This window comes from Malus domestica, chromosome 03 (assembly GCF_042453785.1).
Source record: "Malus domestica chromosome 03, GDT2T_hap1".
Classification (NCBI taxonomy): domain Eukaryota; kingdom Viridiplantae; phylum Streptophyta; class Magnoliopsida; order Rosales; family Rosaceae; genus Malus; species Malus domestica.
Genome location: NC_091663.1, coordinates 29,318,598 through 29,345,421, shown reverse-complemented (window position 1 = coordinate 29,345,421; position 26,824 = coordinate 29,318,598). Strand labels below are relative to the sequence as shown.

Genomic DNA, 26,824 nt, shown 5'->3' with positions numbered 1-26,824 from the left:
CATCACATTCTTGACCAGACTACATAGGGGTGGATTTTTTTGCCAAATTGCCGTGCCAACCGAATTGTCAACCATGCCATACCGATTTTGTGCCAAATTTTTTGTACCAATCGGTAATGGTAGGGTATTGTACCGTACCGAAATTTCATGGTACGGTATTGGTAATGGATACCATTACCACGGTATTACCATACCATACCGAAAATACAATATAATTTATAATTTATAATTTATATAATACATAATTATATAACACATATTTATAATATTCCAATAATTTGAAAATAAAACCCTACTTATATTAGCATTGTTGTTGGTGACTTTGATCTCTTAAAATTGTGGAAATCAAACACAAAAGAGTTCCTAATTCTTTCACAAATAGCCAAAAATTCTTTGTAACCCCCACCTCTACTGTTGCTAGTGAAAATGCATTTAGTCTAGGGAGGAGGGTTGTGAACCCTTTTAGGGTATTCTTGACTCCTAAAATAATTGAGGCACTAGCGTGTACTAGTGGTTGGCTTAGGGCAGGTGAAGTAAACTTCTACAAGGACCAACGGAAGATATGCTTCAATTTTACAAGGAAATAGAAGAAGAGAAAACAAGAAAGATATGCTTTAATTTTTTTAGTAAATTTGTTATTAAATGGTTTTCAACTTTAATTCTTCTTGCTACTAATTAATATGTTTTCTTTGTTTGTAATGTAAGCTTGATACAAACTCAATCTTTTACAAGTTCAATGCCTCCTCCAAAAGCTTCGACATCTCAAGCTTGAATAACTGATCAATGGATTCTCCTTCTTGAAGTTTACTTCCAATTTTCATTTGGTTTGAAACTTTAATTTCTATTTGGATTGTTAACTTCTATTTGTTTTGGTTTGTAACTTCTATTTGGATTGTAAGCTTAATTTTCATGATGAATCTTGATGCTTCATTTGAATTATTATGTGTGTGAATTGTGAATGATGAATAATAGATGAATTTAATCTATAATGTATGAGATAAAGGTACAAAAAAAAAATTTTGCCCTTGAATTGGGTTAAAAAAACAAAAACATATTTTGTCCCAAAACAAAATGGCAATTACCATTGCCATACCATGCCAACCAAATTTTAGGCAATACCGAACTTCGGTATACCGAAAGTTTGGTACGGTAATGGTAATAGATTTTACCAAACCGAAAGTTTGGTACGGTAATTGGTACAAGGGTTTTGGTACGGTAACCGTACCGAACCCACCCCTAAGACTACATATATATATCTATACATATATCTGGGTACGTTGGCATACATAGGCACATTCTTACACGCAACATAGGCATACCTTTGTGTACCGACATGCAAATCTTTGCACGTGCTGTTCATATATTCGCATATATCTCTGCACATACAAGTGTATATATTTATATGTCATTACCTTGAGTTCCTTCATCCCCATTCTCCTTCACTTCCTCTGCTCGATTTCTTCACCAAGCCTATGATTTCTTGTTCCAGAATGGCCTCTTGGCTTCCAGGTAACCTTTCACCTCAAACCCCTATTGTGGAAATATTCCACACATTCCATTTGTGTTTACAGACTCCCATTTATATCTTTTCTAATCAACTTCAGTCGGCAAATCTCTCACCCTGTTTCTCATGTCGAGACGTACGCCTTGGTTTAAATATGGAGGTACTCCACCACACTTTGAAGTCGTCAAGGCTTGCGACCAAGGTTATGTTCCAGATGACGTGCACTTTAGCCCATTTCCTGTCGGAATAGACATGTATTCGGGTTTCGATATCCCAGCCGGGTCTACCGTTTTGTCTCCGGACCACCTAGGGGTCATTAGCTTCCCGTTTCACCCCATGATTCATCTCATCTTATTCTTCACCAATACTCACCCTATGCAACTGAACCCAAATTCTTACTTGATTATGTCGACCTTTCTGGCATTAGGTCTGAAACTAGGTGTATCCTTAGGCTTTAGAGATTTTCTTTATCTCTTCGATTTAACGGTTATTAAGGGTGCAGCTAACTTCTTTAATTTTAAACCTAGATATCACAAGAAATTCTTGTCATTAGGCCTTTCGAGAGCTAGAGATTGGAAAAACCGCATTCTTCTTATTTCGAGGAACTGGAAAGCTCCCGAGCTGTCTCCACTATCCATCTCTTCTGCTTTTGGTCATAAACCTGGTATACAGATTTGCCTTTATTATTTGTTTTTCCATAAATATGCGGTCATTACTTACTATGAACTTCTTTCGCAGCTTTATCAGATGTTCCCAAACAGATACTCTCCAAAGACCGAAAATGTTAGCTAAAGAGGTTTGTGACGAGGAAGGTATAGAGCTCTAGAGAAGTTGCAAACACCCTTGCTTAAATATCTTGTCTTCGCAGCTCCGTCATTTACTTCCCGTATTGTTTGGTCGACCGATCGTTGCCACCAGACCCCTTGCTTAAATCCATCTTCGCCATCGACCTTGATCTTCAGTTCAACGTAGAGTCTCCCGTACTTGTGACTGACTCCCGAACAGAGGGCTCCGAAGAAGAAGACGAAGAAGAATAAGACGAGGAGTCAGAGCAAACAGACACAGATTTCGATTCGAATTATTCTCCTACGATGGCTTCACCTGACATTCCACTGCCCCGCTGCATCGCATCACCTCCTCGTGACCTCCCTGTGCCTAGAATTGCAGGCCAGTTGGATAAACGTATTCAGGAGGATAGGCCCAAAAAGCCTAGTCGTGGCTCGCCGACTATCTTCGATACAACCCCTAGACCCATGCAATGACAATCAGCTCATCCCACATTCGGCTCGGCTAGCAGCGATGGTTCTAGTAATTCATCTCAAGCTTGGAGGCCTAAGTTCAAAAAAAGAGATGAGACTCTCGTCACCCTTGGCGAGGATCTATGGAAAAAACGTGAGCGCCGCTACTGCTGTGGCGAGAGGCTTGACTCATCCTAATGATGCCGATCGTTCCGGGGCAATGCTTGACGACGATGTTGACTCCTATGAAAATCATTGTCTTCTGAAGGTATTTTTTTATCCTCTCACGTTTTCGTCATTTCTGTAAACTTCTAACCTGTTGTTTTCAGTTAGCTCTACTTTAAAAGGAAAAATCAGACAGACTGGCTGCCAAGTTGAAATCCCTCAGCCTTAACCAACAGCAAGTTAGAGAGTACCAGGCTAAACTTCATGGATATAAAGAAGAGATCACAAGTTTGAAATGAGCTCGCGATGCAGCGACGTCTGAAGTACGCCGCACGAAGGAAGAGTTAGCCGAGGTCAGGCGAGCAAGGGCTACTAAGCGCGAGATGAACATGCAACAAATACGCAAGGAGATGGCCTCCAACTTCAGATTTGGTTGGGTACAAAGCCAGCAATGTTCGGAACATTGATTTGTAGCTAATCCTGACGTGTATGACCATCATATGGGGATTGAGCCGGGTGGATATGAATGGTACGAGGGGATAGACCCTAAAGATAGGAGACTCTCAGACCAGCCTACCTCTTCTAATCCTACCCAGGTAGCAGGTTCGTTACTACTTCCAGACCCATCTCAGGTTTAAGCTTTTGAGGCTTTCAATCTGGCTCTCGCTTTGGCGCCCAATAACTTACGTGTCGTCTGTTTTCATGGGCTAAAACCCATATATGTTTATATTTATTGGATTTTACTTATTATCTATTTGTCGTTCGCAAGTGGGGCCTTCCTAGCCATTCCTTTTATTTTCAGTTTTAACTGATCAATATCCTTTATCTTTATATTTGAGTTTTCAAACCAAAGATTAACTCATCTCAACATGATACGATCACCTTGGATTTTGAATTGTTATTTCTACCAACCTCGAATTATCTCTATATAAAAGGATGTTTGCGAGCCAGTAGGTAGTACCTGGATCTCATGGCCAATGCTCGAAGAGTGAAGCTCAACCTCCGGCTTTATGTTGATGTTCCCAAAAGAGGAAACTCCCGGATGGGCTCCAGGGGTTCTAAGAATGTAATTGAGCTACGCTCTGATTCCTCTTCTCGTTCGCCAATGAGGACTTCTCATTCTTCTGGAGTCCCTAACACTTTTTGTGAATCTACGTACCGATCTCGAACAAGGTCGGGTAGGGAACAAGCTCTAGACTCCATTATCGACGGAATGATCTTTCCGAGGCTAAATCATACCACTCGGGCTCTTAATCCGGTTAATGACATAATGGTCTCTTCGGGAAGGAGTTACCTAACTCGAGCTCCTGACTCTATCTCTCGTTTTCCCGACCCTTACGCAGGAGATGAAGCGGGTCATTCTCGCACACCTTTCCGTCACCACCCACGTTGTCCCCAGTGCTTCGACTACTCCCTACTATTGAACAAGCATGAAACTATGAAGGGATACTTACAATGCGCTGAACACCAAGTGGATCGTCTCAGGGGGGAATTAATGGATGTCGATCGTACTGTGTCTGCTGCTCACTCAGATGGCATACATGATGGTTTTAAGCAAGGCGTCCTATATTTCTGCTCCAAGACGAAAACGGCATTTCCTTCCGTAAACTAGGATAGTCTCTCTACCCCATTATACTAGGTGTCATTTTTCTTGTAATAAGTTGGGCTTTTAGGTCCAACCACTACTGGGATATCTGGGATATCTAGTAGTGATGTTGTCCTTGTTTTTCCTTTTTGCTAGTAGGTTTACTTCTCATTCTTGTCTTTTATCGTACTATGTATCGAACATCCAAGAGGTTTTCTTCTTTTAAATAAAACATATTCTATTTTACGGCAGGAAAACAACGTCCCACTGCCTAAGCTTTTTACCTTCGTACATGTCATGCCTCATTTTCCTCTGCAAACACGTGACAGGAGGCAAATCAAATTAAATTCACCCTTTCGTTATCGATCTCAAAAACCATTCGACTTTGAATCAATTTTTACCTATTCAATCTTGGATGGGTCATTGCCCATTGGCTTTCCTTTCCTGCTCGATCTTAGATTTTAGATCTTGATTGGGTCTTTGCCCATTCGATCTTGGGTTTTTTTCCCACTCGATCTTAGATTCTCGATCTTGATTGGGTCTTTGCCCATCCGGTCTTGGGTTTTCTTTTCCCACTCGATCTTTGATTTTCGATCTTGATTGGGTCTCTACCCATCCGATCTTGGGTTTCTTTTCCCACTCGATCTTTCATTTCCGATCTTGGTTGGGTCTTTGCCCATTCGATCTTGGGTTTCTTTTCCCACTCGATTTTTCATTTCCGATCTTGGTTGGGTCTCTGCCCATTCAATCTTGGGTTTTCTTTTCCCACTTGATCTTATGTTTTCGGTCTTGATTCGATCCTCTTCCCTTAGTTTATACTATTCAGCTTTATACTTTATTTTAAGGTTCGAATGAAATGCAAATTTATTTATCAAACAATAAGGAGATGTCAACAGACATCTAGGGATACACCCTTCGATATGCAAGGAAAACATAAAGGGATTTACCCTTCAACATTACTGGAAACAGAAATTTAAATATGGAAAACATAAACACGAAAAGTTAAATGTGGTACTTTCTCAAATGAATTGTGTTCCATAGGCGCAGCACATACTGACCTGTTTCAATGTGCCTGAGTTTATAAGCTTCCTTCCTGAAGGCTTTGGTCACCTCATATGGTCATTCCCATATGCGTCCAAGCTTCCCTGCATTCAAATCTTTTGTGTTTTCCATGACCTTTCTCAATACCTATTTTCCTACCCTAAATCTTTTCGACTTAACCCGTGTGTTAAAGTAAGTGGCAACTTGGTTCTGGTAGTTCGCAAGTCGTAGTGCGGTGATCTCTCTTTGTTCATCGACTAAGTCGAGGTTATGGGCTAGCTGCTGATTGTTCTCACCATTTTCCACAACTAATGTTCTGACCGTAGGTAGACCGACCTCTGTAGGGATAACCGCTTCAGTACCATAAGCGAGAGAGAATGGGCTTTCACCCGTTGGCTTCCGTTTTGTGGTGCGATAAGCCCTTAGTACATTAGGGAGTTCCTCATGCCACTTTCCTTTACGCTGTTCCAACTTTTTCTTTAAACAATAAAAAATCGTTCGATTCGTCTTCTCTGCTTGGCTATTGCCTTGGGGATAACTCTTGGAAGATAATTGTAATGTGATCATTTTCTCGGTGCAATAGCTTCTAAACCTTCGATTGTCAAACTGCGTTCCATTATCCGTCACAATCGCCGTTGGTATGCCAAACCGGCATATAATGTTCCGCCATACGAATCTTACAACGTCATCTCATGTGACAGAAACATACACTTCTGCTTCTACCCACTTAATGAAGTAGTTTGTGGCGAGAATGACGAACTTGTTACTTCCGGGCGCCCTCGGCAACGAACCTACGATATTCATACCCTATTTTGTGAATGGCCAGGGTCCTACGATTGGATTGAGTTCTTCGGCAGGTTGTCTAACAACCGGGGTATATTTCTAGCACTTGTGGCACTTTCTTACATATTGCTCCGCATCTCGAGCCATGTACAGCCAGAAGTAACCTTGAGTTAATGCTTGATGTGCTAAGCTTCTTCCTCCTGAGTGATTCCCACACATTCCTTCATGTAATTCTCTCAGAACCCATTCAGACTGCCTTGGATTTAAGCACATGAGGTAAGGTCCTGAGAATGACCTCCTATAGAGCGTGTCACTAAAGATTGCATATCTTATTGCTTTCATTCAGAGTTTTCTGGCTTCCACAAGATCTTCTGGCTAGATCGCTTTTGTTAGGTAGTTTACGATTGGATTCATCCAACAGTCATTATCCTTAGCTTGAGCTTGCTCTAGCAACGGGTTGTCAAGTCTCGACCTTTGCCCGCCGATTTGCATCACGTCTGATTGCACTGCTCCGATACTCGAGGAGTGCAGATATTCTACTTCGGCTACCCGCAGGTTCTCTTGTGGGCTGACGCCGCGCACACTAGCTGATCCGCTCTTTCGTTCATCTCTCTAGGTATTTGCTTCAGCTCGAAATACTTGAATCCATTCGCCAACCTTTTAACCAGTTGTTGATATGCCTTCATCCTCGTATTTTTAGTCGTATACTCTTCAGTTGCTTGGCTGACGATGAGTTGTGAATCACTATGCACGGTAAGACGGCTTATCTTCAATTTTTTTGCAAGTTCAAGGCCTAGTACCAGGGCTTCATATTCCGCCATGTTATTTGATGCAGGAAAATCCAACGGAATCAAACACTCTAATTTATACCTTCAGGAGAAATTAAAATGATCCCTGCCCCAGCTCCTGCTTGATTAGATGACCCATCCACATACAGCTTCCATTTGATCTCACTAGGATCGACTTTTGCAATTTCTTCACATTCACCCTGCAAACTTTCATGAGGATAACACTCTACAAGAAAGTCAGCAATTACTTATCATTTGGCTGTGCTTCGAGGCTGATACTTTATGTCAAATGAACTAAGTTCGATGGCCCACCTCGTAATTCTTCCTTATAAGTCCGGTTTAGATAAGATAGCCCTCATCGGTTGATTAGTTAACACCACAATGGTGTGTGCCTTGAAGTACTGATGGATCTTCTTCTTTGCAGTTACCAAGGCCAACACCATCTTCTCAGTGGGCGAATACCTCTTCTCTGCATCGATTAAACTTTTGTTTACGTAAAATATGGGTTGTTGGACCGAGCCTTCTTCTCTGAATAACGCAGCGTTTACTGCCACTTCGCTTACGGCTAGGTACATGTATAATAACTCCCCTTGCTTAGGAATGGTTAACAACAATGGGCTTGTGAGATATTTCTTCAGTTGTTCGAAAGCTTCCCTTTGCTCCTGCCCCCACACATCTCCTTTCTGGTTTCGTATGGCTTGAAAAAAAGGTTTGCATCGATCAGATGATAGTGAGATGAAACGACCAAGGGTAGCGATTCGCCCGGTTAACACTTAAATGTCTCTGGGTGTTACCGGATCTAACATGTTACACAAGGCTTCAACTTTGTGCCCTAAGAACTGCCCAAATGATACACCGAATGTGCATTTTGCCGGGTTTAGCTGCATGTGATATCTTCTCAATTCGTTAAAAGTGTCGCGTAGATGATCAATGTGTTGGCACCTTTCTCGACTTTTGATGACCATATCGTCAATGTAAACTTCCATTGTATTTTCTTGTTCACCAACCTTTGATAAGTCGAGCCGGCATTCTTGAGTCCAAAAGGCATAACGGTGTAACAATACAATCCACGCTCAGTGATAAAAACAGTTTTCTCTTGATCTTTAATAGCCATAGGAATTTGGTTATAACCGGAATATGCATCTAAAAAAGACAATAGTGCGTACCCAGCCGTAGCATCCACCGTCTGGTCAATCTTTGGAATTGGAAAACAATATTTCCAACATACTCTATTCAGGTTGGTATAATCCACACACACACACCATTTTCCTTTTTCTTTCTTGCCCACCACCACGACATTCGAAACCCAAGTTGGGCACCAGACATCACAAATGAATCCAACTTCGATGAGCCTATTGACTTCTGCATTGATAATCTGATTTCGTTCTGGCGTAAATCTCCTTTGATTTTGTCGGTGTGGAGGACAACTCGAATCAACATTTAACTGATGGCATGCCACTTCCGAGTCAATTCCTGGCATGTCCCTATGAAACCATACAAAAACATCAGCGTTGCTCCTTAGGAATTTCAGCAACGCTTCGACTTCCGCATCAGATAAGAAGGAGCCCACCTATATTCGTTCTCATGATCGGTTGGATCCAAAACCTCTTCCCTTAGTGGTTCTATAGTTGGGGGATTTTTATCGTCGTTTTCCTGATCCTGTTGTGGTGGGTCATCTGCTAATTGCTATAATGGTTTATTCTCATGAAAGTTCGTGCTCTGTTGCACTTCCCAGGTTATCTTGATGTATGTTGCCATGCTGTAGCATTTTCTGACCTCCAGCTGATCCCATTTGATGTCGATGGTCGTTTGACCATCTATCGACAAACACCTCATTACTTGACATCTGGTTGACGCTTCCTCATCCATTTGATGGATCCAATCCCTTCACATAATGGCATTATATGCACTTGGTGCATCGATGATGACAAAAGTGACGAAAAGAGTCTTACCTGCTGCCGTGACAGGAAGGGTTACGTCTCTAATGGGTTGGGCCTTAGTTCCTTTAAACGCATAGATAGGAGTTGGATTTGACCTTATCTCTTTCTCGTTTAATTTCATTCTTCTAAATGTGCTCCAAAATAGAACATCTGTGTTGCTTCCTCTATCTATCATTATCCTTTTCACTCTTGAATTGGCAACACGTAGCGTCACGACCAATGCGTCATTGTGAGGGAATTGAATTCCTTTAAGGTCTTTTTGGCTAAAGGAGATGACTCCGAGATTATCTAATGCTTTAGACGCTTCAGGGGCGGACGTTATGTTGTGTACACGTCTAGACTTCTCGGCCTCCCATCTTTGCGACCAATAACATGCTTCACGTCCCTCAAGGGGTTGGGGTCCACCATGTATGACATTGATATCCAATAACCTTTCATCCGCTCCAATGTTTCCTGTTACTGCTTGAAGTCCTCTGTCGTTCTTGCATTTGTCTCTCGATTCTACGCGGTACTGTGACAACATCCCATTCTTTAGCATAGCTTCCACTTGGTTCCTTAGGCTTCGACAATCATTAGTGGCATGACCAAAGTCGTTATGATGAGCGCACATCTTGTTCCTGTCTCGCTTCTTTAGCGGTGTTCGAATTGGGGCCGGTGCACGAAAGATTCTTTTTCCTTTGTTCTCGTGGAAAATCTTGCCTAGGCTCACTATCAGCTTGGTGTTTGGGCGATCAAGTCTAGATCTCTCATTAAACCCATCATTCGGATCACGTGTGAATCTTCTTTCCTACCTCAGTTGAGCCATGGGTTTCAAGGTAAGCGCAGCAGTGCCCATTAGAGATGCAGCAATAGTTGATGGCCCACTTTGATTCGATAAGTTCCTCTTCCTCTAATCGGATGATTCCATCAGCTTAGGCCATCACCTCCCTCATGTCCAGCAGTGGTGTTTCGATTAGTGACCTAGGCATCTTCGTTCCAAGTAACACCCCTTCTCGGAATGCCAAATAAGCAGTATGGGAATCACATTCTTCTAAGGTGGACATCTCTTTAGTGAACCTAGTCATGTATCTTTTGAGGTTCTCGCCAACATTTTGTTTGGTGCTGAACAAGATCGTAATATCTTTTCTTAGCCTCCGATTGCAGACATATTGGGATATGAATGCCTCGCAAAGCTCTATGAAACTTTCGATAGATCTCAGTTTCAGTTGTCTGAACCAAGTTAAAGATGATCTCGAAAGACTTGAGAGGAACAACTTGCACATGAGGGCCTCGTCGTCTCCTTCAAGCGCCATCTATTGCTAAAAGTGGTAAATGTGTTCGACGAGATCAATTGTGCCTTCGAATAGCCTAAACTTTGGTTGGGTGAACTTGGTAGGAGCGACTTGCGAATTCCTCTGATCGCTTCTAAGGCAAGCTTCGCTGGGGTTTGTGGCTTGTATCCCTTCACAATCTTCTCAATTTGCTCTCGCAAATCGACATTTTTTACCTTTTCAATCCTTTTCCCCTGTAGCCCCCTTCACCCTGATTTTTCGTCACTTCAACACGGTTACTAGATGGCACGCTACTAGAGCTACCTTCCTTATCTTCCTCTTCTGTACGTTGTCTCTTGGTGCCTGTTACATCTTCTATAGCATTTCTCGCTTCAGCCTTCTTCAACGCCTCATCTGCTATCTTTTTTGTTTCACATAATTCCCTTGTTAACCTCTAAATTGTTCCATGGCAAGACTGGGTTCACTATTTTGGGATTGAGACCTAGCATGTACCGATCGAGTCCCTGCGTCTTCAGAGGGATTCGGAACTTCTTGTGAGGATCCAGTCATGTTTGTAGTTTGATTTTATTTCGATTTCCCACAGATGGCGCCAACTGTTGGAGTGAGATTTCCTACAAGAAGAAATACCTCCACATATTTGTTGACCGTAATCCTCACGTTCACCGAATCCTTCTTCGAGATGTCCCGAAATAATCTTCCTCCGTAGCTTGCCCAGGCAGGGTACCTGCAAAAGATACTTCGACGCTCAAGTTAGTTGATTCGTTTCTATTTTCTGGATTCCCTTGGGTATTTCTCATGTACCCGGTTATTTGGGTCATTTCCCTATTTATAGGACCGCATGCTTGAAGATCAAGTCCCACCACCAGTCCTCCTTCCCACTTCCTTAATGGTCATCTGTCATGTAACTGCATGCCCTGGGAACAACTACCACGACCCGTCCCTCTCTCCCACTTCTCCTCCGTAGTGGGGAATTATCTAGGCACGTTCCCTTGCGTATACTTCTTGTGGGCTTTTGTCTTGCGCACCTCTTTCTCCTCGGATGATTGGTATTGGCCCATGAGTCGAAGCCGGATTTTATCCTCCCACAATATAAAAAGTTAATTTCCTATCATTACTTTTTTGAAATATTTTTGGTCATCTATCCCGTCTCGACAAGCAGGAAGAGTTGAAAAAATAGATAATGTTAAAGAGATTAAATTTTTAAATCAAATGACGTGTCACCAATAAGAAACAACACTTCAATTGATACTTAATTAATAATCAAATCATCTACAACTACATCATTTATTTTACAAATTTAGTTTGAAAAATTTAGCATCTCTAACATTACCACATAAGAAATTAACAATTTGGTGGAGAACATAGGACTATAGTGGTTTTTGTATTGTATAATGGGTTTGAAGTTAGGAGGCCTACTATAGAGCCCAACAAGATGTACTTTATTTGGGTTTAACTTGACAAAATTCTTTTTCTTCGAGCGTTACCTTAGAGCAATTCCACCGGAGTGGAATTTGCCCAGCCTTTAGTCCAAAAAACGTGTCGGGCCTCTGTCAATCAAGTCCAGCGGGTGAAATGAACTGGTACCCAGCCCGAGCTGGGCAATGGACCAGCCCAAAATAGACTGAGCAAGAAGCCGGCCTATTGGCCTGGCGCGTGCGATTCACGCCGGTTGGGCGCGAGTGCCCGACACGGTTTCAGAGCTCGGGCCCGCGTGACAGGCGCACTGACTCCTCCCCCCGAGTTGGCGACGTGGCTTTCTTTCGACCGTTGGATTTCCAACGGCTAGTTTTCTAGACCGTTGGATTTCCAACGGTAAAAAAAATTTAAATTTTACTTTTAACATTGACCGTCGGATCAAAGATCAACGGTCCACGTTTTTTTTACAAAAAAGTAAATAAAAAAAAAAAAGGCCCCAACGGTTAGAAATATGACCGTTGGCCACGTGGCAAGTCCCTGGCTCTTGGATTTGAATAATTTTCAAATCCAACGGTCCAGATTAATTAACTATATTAAAATTCATTAAAAATTATTAAAAAATACAGAAAAATTATTAAAAAATACAGAAAATTTTAAAAAAATTACAGAAATATTTGAAAAATGTTAATTTTTTTCCTATAAATACCTAACCCTCATCTTCTACCTTTACACCACATTCCAATATTTTCTACACTTTCTATACTATCTACATTTCAATATTTTCTACACTTTAAGAGAAAAAAATGTCTTCGTGGGAGCTCATTATTGTAAAATCTTATCGAAATCTTGGCTAAATTATTGTAAAACGGAAGTGACACGTGGCGTGTCGGGATTGGTTGAAAATCTTAGCGGAAATCTATTCACAAAATAGTACGTTCAGATAATGACATGTGGCATGACGAGATTGGTTAAAAATCCTATCCGAAATTAAAACTATTTGATTTTCTTATTCTTTTAGACAAAATTTAAAAATATTTTAAATGGGCTGGGTGCCAGCGCATTTTGTAGGGATGGAGATCGTTTGTGCCAGCACATTTTTTCACTATGTGCCAGCGCATTTTTTTAGGGGTGGAGATGCCTTGGCCTATTACTGTTCATTGGAGTCTGTTACTGTTCATTTGAGTGGATAAATGCGCTGGGTGCTGGCGCAAAGTCCTTAGGGGTGGAATTGCTCTTAAGAATAGTGTTGTTCATACATATTTTTATTTTTCACACATCCTATTAATTTGTGTGTTTATAGAACTTTCATACTTTAAAACCTCTTCAACTGTTATATTACAGAACAACATCATAACCAATAAAAGCACAAACACGTTAAAAAAAATTAGAAAATAAATATGAAATCGACTGTTTGGAGGCCTCTGCATGAGATAAGACTTCATACTTTTTTCATATTGCCTTTTAAGTTGAACGAATCATCATGCTTGTAGAATCCCAAATCACGATTCAGATTTTCAGTAAGTTCCTACTAAAAATTTAAATATATTTAAGTAGCTCTCTACCGAAAAGTGGAAGACATTTCGGTAGATACCTGCCAAAATTTTCACCATTGCATTTGTTACATACTCTTTGGTTGGTGCCTACTAAAAATATGCAGAGCTTCAGTATGTACCTGTTGAAAAATTATACAGTTCCGACACTTTCCTGCTAAAATATTTCACGGGATTTCTATCTGTCGAGACACCCCTTGAATAACTCATCTATTATTTGCGGATGACAGTTTCCTATTCCTTAGAGCTTTCTTCATAGAATGGCATCATCTCAAGGAATCCTCCAATGTTATGAACGTGTTTTGGGTCAGTGTATAAACTTTCAAAAGAGCGATGTTTCATTTAGCTCTAATGTTAGGTGTGAAATATAGGATTAGATTGCAGCCCTTCTTGGGAGTATCTTGGGTGGATGTTCAAGAGGGCTACTTGGGTCTCCCAGTTTTTTTGGATTGCAACCGGGATGTTTTGCTCATATAAAAAAATTAGAAGGCTGTAAGGATAACCTCCTCGGTGCAGTGGGCAAGGAAATTCTCATAAAGGTTGTTGGCCAATCTCTCCCTATCTACTTGATGGATTGCTTCTTTCTACCCAAAACATTTTGTGATGATCTACAACGTAACATTTGTCGATTCTGGTGGGGTGATAGAACACTCTCGGCAGATTTCTTTGGCTATCTTGGGAATCCATGTGTCGTCCGAATTATGAAGGGGGTTTTAGATTTTGCTTGCTGTATGATTTCGATCTTGCACTAAGGGATGGCGACTCATACTTAACCCTAACTTTCTTGCTTCTAGGTTACTTAAAGCCAAATACTTCCCCCACAACTCCTTTTGGGATGCTTCTTTAGGCTCTTGCCCTTTAGCTTGCTAGAGATGACTAATATTGGAAGCTCGTCTAATACTGGAAAGAGGCTCACGTTGGTAGGTTGGTAATGGTAATTCAATTCGGATTTGGCATGACAGGTGGGTGGACCGCCCACATCTTTTTTGACCATTTTCACCCCCTCCAGTCAGCTTTAATGGCGAGTTTGTCTCCTCAGTGATAACTCCATGCACGGTCTCCTAGAACCGGGACTTGGTCACTGCTTTGTTTCAGTCCATTGAGGTTCACTTGATCCTCCTCATTCCACTAAGCGGTAGACTTCCACCGCATCGCTTGATATGGCACTATGATGCCAAAGGTATTTTCTCAGTTAAAAGTGCATAAAAAGTAGCTTGATCATTATACGAGAGGCTTTCCACCTCGAGGCCACATATTGAGGACCGTTCTTTTTGGAATCTAATCGGGAAGGCCAAGTTTCAAAGTAAAATCAAATTTTGTACTTGGCGGGCTTGCTTGGACATCCTTCAAATCGTTCTAGTTTGCAGGAAAAGGGTATTGCGATGGACAATTTTTATGTTCTATATAGCTCCTTTCCGAACCCGGCGCTACATGTGCTTAGCGAGTGTCCATTTGCACGTGTAGTGTTTTTCTCTTCTAGCATCAACCATGTCACCCGAGTTGCTGCCCTACCTACTGTCCGCGACTGAGTTAGCCACCAAGGTGCTGCTCTCTCATTAAGTCAGTTTGCCCATTTTCTTATGCTTATTCATGATATTTTGCGAGCTAGGAATTCCCTCTTATAGGAGGGCAAAGTGGACAACCCAGCCCTCGTGAGCCATTTGGCAGGCCTTCATCTCTCGAACTTTTTAAAAGAGCAGCCACCTTCCTAACCACAGCCACTCTAGTCCCCTTCACGCTAGTTTCATCCCCTTCCGCAATGGATCAAGATCAATGTCGATGGGGCTTTCAATGCCGCTACAAATACTGGGGTGTCGGGGATATATTTCACAATGCAGCCGGTAGCTATGTTGGAAGTTTTGCTCACAAAATATCCCACGTCACCTCCTTAAAGATGATTGAGGCCCTGGCAGCACGTAATGGAGTCTGCTTGTCCTTGGAACGAAAATGGCAGCAAGTCATAATAGAGGGCGATGCGTTGCACGTTGTCCAAGCTCTTGGTAATCTGCAAGGAGGTTCATCGGAGGCAAATTCTCTGCCCTCCCACTTCTCGTGCCCTCCTGTTTGTGTGGTCACGGTTAAGTCACATCAACATTTTATATTACTATTCCTTGTTGTCTTATTATCTCTATAAAAAAATAATATAAAATGTTGACGTGACTTAACCGTGATCACACAAAACAGGAGGGCACGGGAAGTGGGAGGGCAGAGAATCTGCCTCCAAGTTCATTAGGTTCTAATTTTCTTGTTGAAGATGTTAAAAGTAACCTCCATAATTTTGTTTCTTCAAAAGTCTGTAACGTTCGTAGAATCGCCAATGTAGCGGTATATAGAATGGCCAAGTTGGCTTTAATTTCTAATTTCACTAATTGTTGGCTTGAGGACGCTCCGGAGATATAGATTCGTTGCCTTTTAAACACATTCTACCCTCTCAAGACTACCGTTGGACACCATTAGCTATTCTTTTTCAATTATTCTTCTTCACCATTGCAGGCTTGCAGCTACATAGCTTCAACCCTTCAGTCGGAATATGAAGTGTAATCATACTAGCTAGCTACGGTTACCATGCAGATATTTCAGTCAAATATTCGTTTCCGATAATTTTCAACCCCAATGGAGCGGTTCTTGTGAATTGACTGGTAGATTTGTCACAATGACAAAACCTATCTTAAACTCACGATCAAATAATAATTTTTCCTTTCTGAAAAAACAAAAAGACTAGTCAAGTTTATGTTTGTTAAAACAAAATCAATTGTTGTATTCAAGTCCCCTTTTTGTTGAATAATTTGTGAGTTAGAAACTTAGACGAGCAATTTTCTATTTTCTAACTGCAAATATAGTCCTTATGCTTTTATTAGTCTACAAATAACTAATGGAAGTTCCTTATCTTTTTAGAAAACTAATTAAACTAAGTTGGGTACTAGCTAGTGTAAGATATACTCTGAAAAACACAATAAATGTTAGAATTGAGAAACTAATTAAACTAAGTTCCTTATATTTTGATTGTGTATGAGAACAATCATTGTGAGAATGGGGACAAGCTTTTTATATTGATTATAGGGTTTTTCTCCATCCAATCATAATCCAATAAATCGGTGTTCCACTATGACATGTATTCACATAATTAGTTGCATGATATTAAGACTCCACGATTCTTACTATCTTTTAGGATCTTAAGATCACATGAGTATCAAATAACTTAAATATCAAAGTTCTCAATAATCAAGTGACTCGGTCAATAGTCCATTGACATTCAATGAGTTTTACATCTGGTACCAAATTAAGTTGTACCAAGTAAAAACATATTCGGTTTTTTCTTGTTTTGTCCAAAAGGAGACCTACTGTTCTGAAAAGAGACTGACAATTGAACTCAGGTAAACACTCTCTACCATTGAAGTTACAACCAAATGAAATTGTTTTAGATATAAAACAAAACAAATTAAATTTAGCAAACAAATTAATGAAATTGTTGAGACATTGACACATGGCACAACTCAATCCGCGTTGGGTTACATTGGCTGATTCATATTTGAAAACCCTAAAAACAGAAAACCACAAAATCCATATTTGTCAAAAAATAGAACACTTTGCAATCCAATTTTTGTTATATAAATTTTGACGTAAAGGAGCAAACTAAGCGCGTACAACATGGCTTGCCATTGAAAATCTCTTGCAAGTTACAAATACAAATTAACTACAAACACATGATGCAGATGATTGTTATTAATTTTTGACACCAAAATGGCGCACCACGCTATTCCCTCCCACCCTTGTTTTCTCGGATTCTTGAATCCCAGCTTTCTTGGCTGACAAACACGAACTAGCCCTCCTAAAAATTCCATGTCAACGGAGCCATGCATCGCGAAAACAACAGCCCACTGTGTCACGCTAGCACAACAAGTGCCAATGGATATTCTACAACGACCCAAGTGAGGACGAAGAAGAAGAAAAAGAAAGCTACAAATTTCTTCCTATGTTTTCGATCGTTTGATGTGGTCGGTTCAGAACCTGGACGACCTTCTAGGAATGTTTTCACATATGTGGCTGTGGGCGAGAGGGAAGCTGGGGTGTTTCCCAAGGTGGTGCCAGTGTCGTCGTCGCTGGCAACCTCAGATAATGAAGGAGACAATGAAAAATGTCGTAGTACTCAAAAAGAAAAGAAAACACGATGTGGATTTTATCAAGTTTTAAAGGCAGTTTTGTTCAAAACAAAATTGGTTAGTTGCTTTCCCTTTTAAAATCTCTAATTAATAACGTCATGCATGTTTTTGCCACAGTTTTGTGATTATATCAAACTTGAGTATTGAAATTAATTTTTTCAATTATTAATTCTTCCCACACACTGCATGGTAATGCTCAGAGGAAGCTGAAATGTTTTTGTGAGTCTTTTTAGCCCCTAGAATAATGGACTGCCGTAATGAAGTCATCAGCTTGTCCTTTAAAAAAAAAAAAACTAATAGGGGCACCACTGAGAAATTCCCTTTAGTGATATTTCTTTCCACCTCACGTTAGAAAATGTTTCGAATTCAATTCCCCTCCCTTTTCTATTACCAAAGAAACAAAGGAAAACTAATGAAAATAACTTGAAAACTTTGAGTTTTAACGATAAAGATAAAATAAAGGGTAAAGTGAATAGTATCAGGATTGACTTTTTAGTGTAAAAATGTGGTTTTTCGTTAAAGTGAACAGTACCGGAAGTTTTTCGTTGAAGTTTCCAAGTAACAACCTGTATTGTACTTCTTGGTCTTTTTTTTGGAACAATACTTCTTGATATTTTGAATTTGAACATTTCTTTTTTTGTGTAATTTTCTGGAAGGGGAGTGTTGGGTCGTTATTATTTTTTCAAATAGTGACCAAATTATGAGAGATTTTTTAGTGTGCCTGGAACACAAAGCGAAACACCACAAGTCATTATATAATTAAGGGACACTTGTAAAGAGAAAAGCTTTTCTTCTAATAGTATAATGACATATGATGTTCCGGCCTGTGTTCCTGATACACGAAAAAGTCTCTCCCAGATTAGGTCAAGTAAACCTTTTATTTTGTTTTTTACTCATGTTATCGTTGTTATTAATATTGCATGCATGCATGCATGCATATCTGTAAACATTGGCAGGTCAATAAGATTAAAGAAAGAAACTCGGAAAAGAATTTTGCAAACACAACACATGAGAGTTCAATTACCTCAACTCCTAATCGACGTCGGTCGGAGGATGTGCCGAAAGTGATCTCCAAGAAAAATTCATACGTTGGCGTGGAAGAAAAGCAAGGTGTGGTGCTCCCGAAGATGTCACCAATGGCTTCACCATTGCTAGGTAATGAAGAAAATGATGAGAAACGTGACAGTCAATATTGGAGAAACAAGGGCCGACGTAAATTATCTCGTGTTTTGAAGGCGATTATGTTCGAGACATCTTTGGTGAGTTTATTTTCACTTTAATCTCTCTTTTGTTGGGTTTTTTTTTTGTTAGTTTTCTAGTTTTGGTTTCTTTCCACAATTTTTTTTTTCTTTTCAAACCCTACTTCTTGCTTTTGCAACCGTATTACGTATTTTCTTCTGAAATTCTATTATGTATTTCACCTTACTCTAGCCGTCAACTTTGTACAGTAATTGTTAACTCTTTCTCCATTATACCATTATGATATCAATAATATAGATGAAATAATGACGAGATAAGTATCTCATAATTAAAAGTGATAGTCTATAAGGTAACGAGAGACACAAAGTGATAGTTTATAATCTTAATATGTCCTATGATATTGTACTCACTCTTACGTACATTTATCACTATTGATAGGCCAAGAAGATTCAAAAAAGAAAGAAGGGAAATAAACTTGGAAGAAATGAGAGTTCAAAGTACAACTCCGAGGAAGATGACCCAAGAGTGATGTCTGACACTGCTTCTTCTTTAACTAACTGTTCTGTCTTCATTTCATCTTCTGTAAACTCTTCATCAAGTTCGTTATCGCAAACGTCCAATTCAAGCATCAGGTCTTTGTCCAAGAGGATCAAATCTCTTCGATCAAGCTCATCGTGTAATTTTAAAGCCAATTTGAAGTACTTGTCCGGCAAATTTCGACCAACTTCGACTAGTAACAATTCAAGATCTAATTATGCTAAAAACAAGTCGTTTGAAGCAAATACAAATGCTTCAAAAGAAGGGCAAGGACAAAGAGACCTAGATGTAACCAGGATTGAGAAGAACAAGTACAAAAAAGGATGTTACAGATCCATCGCGAGTTTGGGTTTCCTGCTCATGGGTTTGTTGGTTTTGATATTTTACGGTAAGATTTATGCCATTTTATGCACTTTGGTGTCGCTCTTTAGTGTGCCTCTTTGGTGTTCCAGTGTTGGACAGCACCATGGTTCAACAAACAAGATTGACAAGAAGAAATTCATCATTGGAGGATTACTACCAAGAGACTCGAACAATTCACTGCAAATGACAAATTAAAGTTGATGGGTTCGTTTGATCATCACACTAATTCGGTTCTAATTTATATTTTGGTGCTATTTATATTTTTAATTTGTTTTTATAAGAGGATCGTATTAGAGATAAACTAATCTCTAGCTTGTATAAATTTATTTTGTTTCAATTGTTCTCCAAAAACTTGTATCAAATTGAATTCAACCTTGCAAGTGCACGAATCGTATTATTGTATAGCTTATGCAAGTGCCAGTTCTTTAATTTAAGTAACTAAACTAACATGGATGTGGGTTTGTGTGCTTTTTGACGGAATCAGATCCTTTTGGGACCTATACCTCTATAGCCTAGAGATCAAATAATCTCGACCTTTAAAATTTGATCCTACTGCCAAAAACAGAGAAATTAATGAAAATTTACGAAAACTACAATAACTTTTGGCCTCAAAATCAAAACTTAAAGGTCAGGATTATTTTATCGTTAGGCTCTGAAGGTGTAAATCCCAAGAGGATCTGCTTCACTTTTCTACTAATCTTGTTTGGGAGAGTTCTTGAGGTTACGTGCGTAGCACGTATCTTAAACGAGTATTTATCAAATATAGCAAAAAATTAACTTTTAATTTCAAAAATGTCACTTTTTATAAAATCTTTTAAATATATCCAAAATTCCACCTAAATAGATACAAATACCCTCAAATTTAAAAATCAAATATATTAAAGGCTTTTTAGCCAAAATGATTCGTGACATTGACATTACTCCTTAATTTGGTCCTTAACAATTAATGATAATCAATAGTAGTGTTCTTGAATTTGTCTATCGTGAATCATTTTAGTCTTTCTTTGAATTTGTCTATCGTGATCATTTTAGTTTTTTTTGTGAAAAATTTGTCAATTACTTTGTTAGTGTGATGATGTGGCGTCACGTGGGTCTCACAAATACAATCATATAATGACATGTGGATAAACTTCAAAAACTATTTTTATAATTAAAACTAAAAATGATATTAGTAAGAAAAAAGTCGTTGAAGGCATGATTGAAATTATGCTGCTCTCACTTGTGGTAACCGCGGCGGCGCTCAATGTTGGTGATGAGGGGGTCGAAGGGGATAGGGTTGTGGTGGTGGAGTGTAGAAGCGAAGGTGAATTGGACCGGAACTTGAGGCAACAATAGCTAAAAAGCCTTTAATTTATTTAATTGTTAAATTTGAGGGTATTTGTGTCTATTTAAGTGAATTTTAGATATATTTGAAAGTTTTTATAAAAAGTGACATTTTTAAAATTAAGAGTTAATTTTTGGCTATATTTGATAAATACTCATCTTAAACCCTCAATTGCCACTTATCTGGGTTGGGTTCTGAATTCCCGGCGAACCACAATAAAGTGAGCAACAATGGTGGCCAAGCTCGTTCTCAGGCCACCTCACTCTCTTCCCCTCTCCACTCTCCCCTCAAAATTCCTCATCTTCCCCAAAATACCCTCCCTCCCCAAAAGATTCCTCATCGTCTCCCTCTTCTCCGCCACCGCCGCCGCTCAAACCCATCCCCAAATTTCAAACCCAAACAATTCCTCATACTTCTACGGACCCTCCCTCCGCAAGGGTACCCACCCCTTAACTCTCCGGTCTCACCCTCCCTTCACGAAAACCGAGGACGACTTCGACGACGACGATTTGTTCAACGAAGAGAGCTTCAGTAGGGTTTTCGACATCGCGGCGCTTCGAGTCCCTGCAAAAGACTGTTTTGCCCTCGAGAGCCGACTCCGGGGCCACTTGCTGAACTGGCCTCGCATCCGCAACATCGGCAGAGTCCCCGGCGACGAGGTGGAAGCCGAGCTCGCCGAGCTTCTCGCCAATCAGGGAAGTGACCTCGAAGACGAAAATGCCCTTGCCTCGTTGAATCGCCGAATGTACGGGAAATCGGAGGGCGACGGCGAGCCTTTGAGTCCGGTGCTGTACAGGGAGAAGCTTGCGAAGACGTTCGATTCGCGGGGGTACGTGAAGTTCCGAAACCTTGCGAGGATGTCGAGGCCGAACCAGAGGAAGAAGAGGGGGGATGAGGAAGGTGAAGGCGGTGAAGGGAAGAAGAGATGGGGGAAGAGCGAGTTTTCGGTGCTGGAGGTTGTGGATGACGAAGAGGGTGAAGGAGAAGGGGAGGACTTGAAGGGTTTGTTGGGGGATGAGTTTGAGGGCAGGAGGAAATGGAGAGGATCCACACGGTTGCTGCTATTGGATGAGAGGTACGCGAAAAAAGGGGTGGAGGAGTTGCCTGAGGCAATCAAGGTGTTGTTTTGATTCACAATTGCGTATTGAATTCGAATAATATCTTTTAGTTTTCGTTTCTAACTTACTAGTGGTAGTGAGTTTTTGTTCTTGTAATGTTATTGGAAATTCTACAGCTTTGGTAGGCATTGTATTAGAAAAGAGTGTTTCTTTGCCTTTGGGTAATGGGACAGGCTCATGATCCGAAAATGTGAAGCATTCCCTCGGGCAGAGTCAGTAGCATATGGGAATTCTTTACCTTGTTAGGAACCTTTTGAAAGAATCTAAGTTAAATTGTTGCTCTTGATTGTTGCAAGACGCACTATTTTATGAACTTGCAAGATGGTGCTCTTGTTGTCTGTATGACTTTTCGTTTTAAGGGTAGTCTTGACCCATTTAAGGGAGTTGTGAATCATGGCCATTTAAATGGAAGGGTCCCCTTAGATCCCCAATTATCTTTTGGTTAGGTCTGATGCATGATACGCCTGGACAAATATTTGTGATTTTGTTGCATCTGCTAGGCAGGGGAATTAACATTCAATCCAATTTCCTGTATATGGAAGATTTTTCTCTGTAAATTCTGGTGCGTTACATGACTTATTTCCCTTATGGCCTTATAGTACATTGGCTTGTGACACCATATTCTATTGTCTAATGTTCTTGCCCTATCCTTTAGGTGGTGATGAAAGAAAATACCAGGACAAGTATGAGGCCCGCTTTTGAGCTTGTGAGATGCAAACTGACTGTTTTTTACGAGTACTGGCAGATGAATGAGGTATTTCAACCAAGGATATCTTAGGTGTGTTTATTTAGTCTGTGCTATCTTATTTTCTTATTCCACATTACTTCCATCTGCTGTGGCAGTAACCCAATTTTAATTACACTGACACCAAGTTGAACTATAAAACCTAATTGAACGAAAAAAACTAGCTAATTTGTTCCTCATTTAAAGGATTTTTCTGAGTTTTTATATCGTGTACTGGTTAATTTTGGTCCAAAAACTTATGCATATCAATTGAATGTTTCATGCTTAGCTTCTGTGTACGCTCTTATATGTGATGCACCAAAGAGTGCTGAAAGATAAAAAAAAATCTGTGGGTTTAACTTTTTTGGCAGATATTGGAGGCTTTGCTGCCTGAAGGTATGATTGTTCCTTCAGCCTTTGAAACAGTCGGGCATATTGCACACCTAAACCTGAGAGATGAACATTTACCATACAAAAAGCTTATAGCAAAGGTACTCAATTCTTGAATATCTTTCAGTTTCCATTTTCACAATTTGCTGCTCAATCGCTACGTTCACTAATAAAGGAAGAAATCCTTCCTTTTTACAGGTGATTCTTGATAAAAATAAACCAAAGATTCAGACGGTTGTCAATAAAATTGATGCCATTCATAATGACTACAGAACGATGCAACTTGAAGTTTTAGCTGGGAATCGTTCCCTTGTGACTACCGTAGTTGAAAATGGGTTGCGCTTTCATGTTGACCTAGCAACAGTGTATGTTCCATTCCTTAGCTTGCAAGAAAATGAAAACTCCAATTGAGTTTTTGAATTACTGTCTTACTAATGGGAAACTGATCGGTTCTATGCTAATTATGCTACTATGTAATATTCAGATATTTTGTTACGCCAAAGTTGGTTTGGTTGTAGATTTAGGGGCAGGTTTTTTTTTTTTTTTTTTTTTTTTTTTTTTCCGTGATGCTTGGGTGTTAGTGTATAGATGCAAATTAACTAGAAGATCATTATTATTCATAGTTGTCAATAAAAACTCAGATTCAGAGGTGAAATTAATGTGAACCATAATCATTGTGCTGAAATTATTTCAACGACTTAGTGTTTCCTCCTTTCTTTTGTTCTAAGTGGTAGCTGCTGTTTATTTTATGAAAATGAATGACTGGCAAGGATCACAGTCTCATGTTTCTTTTGGTGCAGGTATTGGAATTCCAGGCTTGCAACCGAAAGACAAAGGCTTGTAAACAGCTTTACACGGAAAGATGTTGTGTGTATGTCCACATTCTGTGCATCTTAAAAGATATTTTATGCTGTCTGGGCCTTTGATAATGTCAATATTGCTTTTTTTTTTTTTTCTTTTCGGAGGGTGGCTTCCTGGGCCTTTGATAATGTCAATATTTCTTTGCTGTTTACAGGTGATGTTTTCACTGGGGTTGGCCCAATAGCAGTGTCTGCGGCAAGGATTGTAAAACGAGTATATGCCAATGATTTGAATCCCAACGCAATTGAATATCTGGAAAGAAATAGTGTCATCAACAAACTTGAAAGGAAGATTAAGGTATGAAAGATGTAATTGCAGTATGATGATGGTATCTAAAAACAGTTGTTTTTTTTTCTTTTCATATTTTGATTGAGAGGATTCATGAGAGATACAACGCAAACTTTTTTCCCAAAAAATAAAAAGATGCAGCATGTAGATTCTAACAAAACACTGGCCAAATATTGATGAGTTTAATTTGATTAATGATGCAGCTTATTTGGTGCAGATCTTAGTGAACACAATCTATTTTTATATTGATTAAAATTCTCATAGAGCTTGGACTTTAAACTGGTACAAATAGTTCTGGTTGATCAAAGGAAAAAGGACAAATCTAAAGTTAATTGTATTGTAAATTCACCAGCTTACGAATATAGCAGATTTTGTGAGTTAGTAACTGCACCCAATCACCAAATTGTTTCAAACTTTCTCTTCTTTAATTGTTATTTTGTAGACTCTCCATGAATAGGATCATAGTTTTTATTTTATATTGTATCTATTTTATTTAAGAAACTGGTGTAAGCTACGCAGAAGGCAGTAGCCTTTCACTTCCTGTGCCCCATATCTAGCATGGTTGATCACGTTAGCAACAAATTTTCCCTTTGATTTATTTATTTATTTTTATATGGATGTTTGACTTGAAGAATAAAATGGTATGCTTCATTAAGGATCTGTTAACTGTTTACCACTCACTAGGTCTTCAACATGGATGGAAGGAGGTTCATTGGTGCTATGTTTGCAAGTGATAAGGCTAAGTCCATAACTCAAGTGGTAATGAATTTGCCAAATGATGCTGCGGAGTATCTTGGTGTGTTGGACTTATTCCCTTTTTACTTATTGATTGCAATTAATTTTCATCCCTTTAACTATTGGTTTGTGTAGTTACTCGTTTATACTTTGTGATAGTTTTTTTTTTTTTTGGTCCGCTTGTCAACTTGCAATAGTAATACGTGAAGGATGGAAGGGAAAACTGACTAATTCTTTGTTACTAAATAGAGTGATCACCTAGTTCTTGGGCTATCGGTTTATATTTTGGGCTAGTTGGGTCATTTAGGGATTCATTTTTCTAGAACCTATTGAAGGAAAAGACGCTTAGTTGATGGCCACTATTACTCTGCTGTGCTTGAAAGAGTAGTTGACTATATGATCAGTTGGTTTCTGAAATTGTTCAAGTTGGATTGCTGTAGACTCTATTTCTGACTCACTGTGTGAATTACCTCTATGAACAGATGCATTTCAGGGAATATTAGTAGATAGACCAACGGAAGAAGAATTTACCTTGCCAATGATCCATGTTTATGGATTCTCCAAAGCTCAAGATCCGGAGTTTGACTTTCATCAGGTACGGTGCCAAATACTCAGGTGTTTGTGTATTTCGGTTTATTTCTTAACGTTTACCTTCATCAAGTTTTAACTCTTTACCTCATCCTTTATTTTTCCCCCAACTAATGCAGAGAATAAGAATTGCGCTCTCAGAAGCGGCAGTTGATGTAGAAATGCGTAGGGTACGCCTTGTTGCACCAGGAAAATGGATGTTGTGTGCGTCATTCATCCTCCCTAAGAGTGTCGCTTATGCAAAACCAACTTTGGATATGTAAATATAGGTAAAGTTTTATAGCGCGTGAACATCATACACCCTCGAGTTTTGTACATAAACTATGTTGTATATCTACGCGGATACACTTAGGTAGGGAACTTAAGAGATATTAGTTTATCCCACCATTTTGAAATCAAAATTTGTCATCTTAATTTCCATTAATGGAGTTGTTGAAATTGAATTTTTCTTGGTATTTTGGTCTCAAAAGATAAATCGTTACTCGCATTTGCTAGCTGTGGGAGCAAACAAACATCTCCTACTTTCAGATGATTTCTCTCTTAAAGCCTATTGCTGCAGAAACCTCCCTTATTTCTGTGGGTCGTATTCCACATAAGGAGAAGGAGAGAAGATAAGAAGTGAAGAATCTTGCTGCCCAAATTGGTAGTTTCCCAAATTAGGAGAGAGAAAGGAAAAAGAATCTTGCATAACCCAAGGGTTTTTCATTTTACCTCTTTTCTTTGTCCCTTGACTAAACTTTGGGGTTTAGGCAATGTATTTGTCTGTCTCCTTATACTCAAGTTTGAATAATGATTTATATTAAACGGGTTACGGGGTTTACCGTCACATGGTATCCCCTTCCAACAATGCATCATGTGTGTGTTTTTCTTTATATGACAATGTATTATTGGATTTGGATATCACATGGTAGTGAATCAATTTCATGTAAGTTTTTCATCAAATTTGAATTTGTTTTCTGTATATTAGATTAGTTTAAAATATCATCTTGTCAAAAAAGAAGAAGAAAGAGGACGATTAGAAACATTAAACCATGGAGTAAATTGTAGAAATGATCCTTCAACCTTAACTCAATTGGAGCAATAGTCTCTCAACTACAAATCCATTATCATTGATCTCCCAACTCATCAAAACGTACAATGGTCATTCAACTAAAAATTTATTACCAATTGTCCCTCGACTTTAATTCAACTGGAAAAATGGTCCTTCAACTTAAATCCAAATAAAGAAATTGTCCCTCAACTTTAACCCAATTGT

General features: G+C 39.5%; 3 protein-coding genes across 3 annotated transcripts; 2 read left to right on the top strand and 1 right to left on the bottom strand.

Annotated features, from left to right (window-relative positions):
* Nucleotides 1-7,175: 7,175 nt before the first annotated feature.
* On the bottom strand, nucleotides 7,176-10,336 carry LOC139194793 (uncharacterized). Its single transcript, XM_070819708.1, has 3 exons — nucleotides 9,968-10,336; nucleotides 9,057-9,831; nucleotides 7,176-7,330 (listed from the first exon to the last, which is right to left on the bottom strand). Exons 1-3 carry the CDS (start codon nucleotides 10,334-10,336, stop codon nucleotides 7,176-7,178), a joined length of 1,299 nt encoding a protein of 432 aa, XP_070675809.1.
* A 6,583-nt stretch (nucleotides 10,337-16,919) lies between these two features.
* On the top strand, nucleotides 16,920-19,950 carry LOC114819170 (uncharacterized). Its single transcript, XM_029100208.2, has 3 exons — nucleotides 16,920-17,498; nucleotides 18,398-18,700; nucleotides 19,080-19,950. The coding sequence occupies exons 1-3, from the start codon at nucleotides 17,136-17,138 to the stop codon at nucleotides 19,734-19,736; spliced, it is 1,323 nt and encodes a 440-aa protein (XP_028956041.1). The 5' UTR covers nucleotides 16,920-17,135; the 3' UTR covers nucleotides 19,737-19,950.
* Nucleotides 19,951-21,007: 1,057 nt separating this feature from the next.
* Nucleotides 21,008-26,012, top strand: LOC114824024 (tRNA (guanine(37)-N(1))-methyltransferase 1). Its single transcript, XM_029100207.2, has 9 exons — nucleotides 21,008-21,983; nucleotides 22,639-22,737; nucleotides 23,079-23,198; nucleotides 23,296-23,462; nucleotides 23,898-23,968; nucleotides 24,113-24,255; nucleotides 24,931-25,042; nucleotides 25,464-25,576; nucleotides 25,689-26,012. Exons 1-9 carry the CDS (start codon nucleotides 21,096-21,098, stop codon nucleotides 25,830-25,832), a joined length of 1,857 nt encoding a protein of 618 aa, XP_028956040.2. The 5' UTR covers nucleotides 21,008-21,095; the 3' UTR covers nucleotides 25,833-26,012.
* Nucleotides 26,013-26,824: the final 812 nt, after the last annotated feature.

Excerpts from the sequence above, each read along its gene's own strand:
- LOC139194793 (XM_070819708.1), bottom strand. The coding sequence starts at position 10,336 with ATGGCGCTTGAAGGAGACGACGAGGCCCTCATGTGCAAGTTGTTCCTC. Across the intron at positions 9,832-9,967 it reads CACTGCTGGACATGAGGGAG|GAAAGAAGATTCACACGTGA; the intron begins GTGATGGCCTAA and ends CAACTGAGGTAG. Across the intron at positions 7,331-9,056 it reads CCTTCCTGTCACGGCAGCAG|AGTGTTATCCTCATGAAAGT; the intron begins GTAAGACTCTTT and ends ACTTTCTTGTAG.
- LOC114819170 (XM_029100208.2), top strand. The coding sequence starts at position 17,136 with ATGCATCGCGAAAACAACAGCCCACTGTGTCACGCTAGCACAACAAGT. Across the intron at positions 17,499-18,397 it reads TTTTGTTCAAAACAAAATTG|GTCAATAAGATTAAAGAAAG; the intron begins GTTAGTTGCTTT and ends AAACATTGGCAG. Across the intron at positions 18,701-19,079 it reads TTATGTTCGAGACATCTTTG|GCCAAGAAGATTCAAAAAAG; the intron begins GTGAGTTTATTT and ends CACTATTGATAG.
- LOC114824024 (XM_029100207.2), top strand. The coding sequence starts at position 21,096 with ATGGTGGCCAAGCTCGTTCTCAGGCCACCTCACTCTCTTCCCCTCTCC. Across the intron at positions 22,738-23,078 it reads AGTACTGGCAGATGAATGAG|ATATTGGAGGCTTTGCTGCC; the intron begins GTATTTCAACCA and ends CTTTTTTGGCAG. Across the intron at positions 23,463-23,897 it reads CATGTTGACCTAGCAACAGT|GTATTGGAATTCCAGGCTTG; the intron begins GTATGTTCCATT and ends CTTTTGGTGCAG.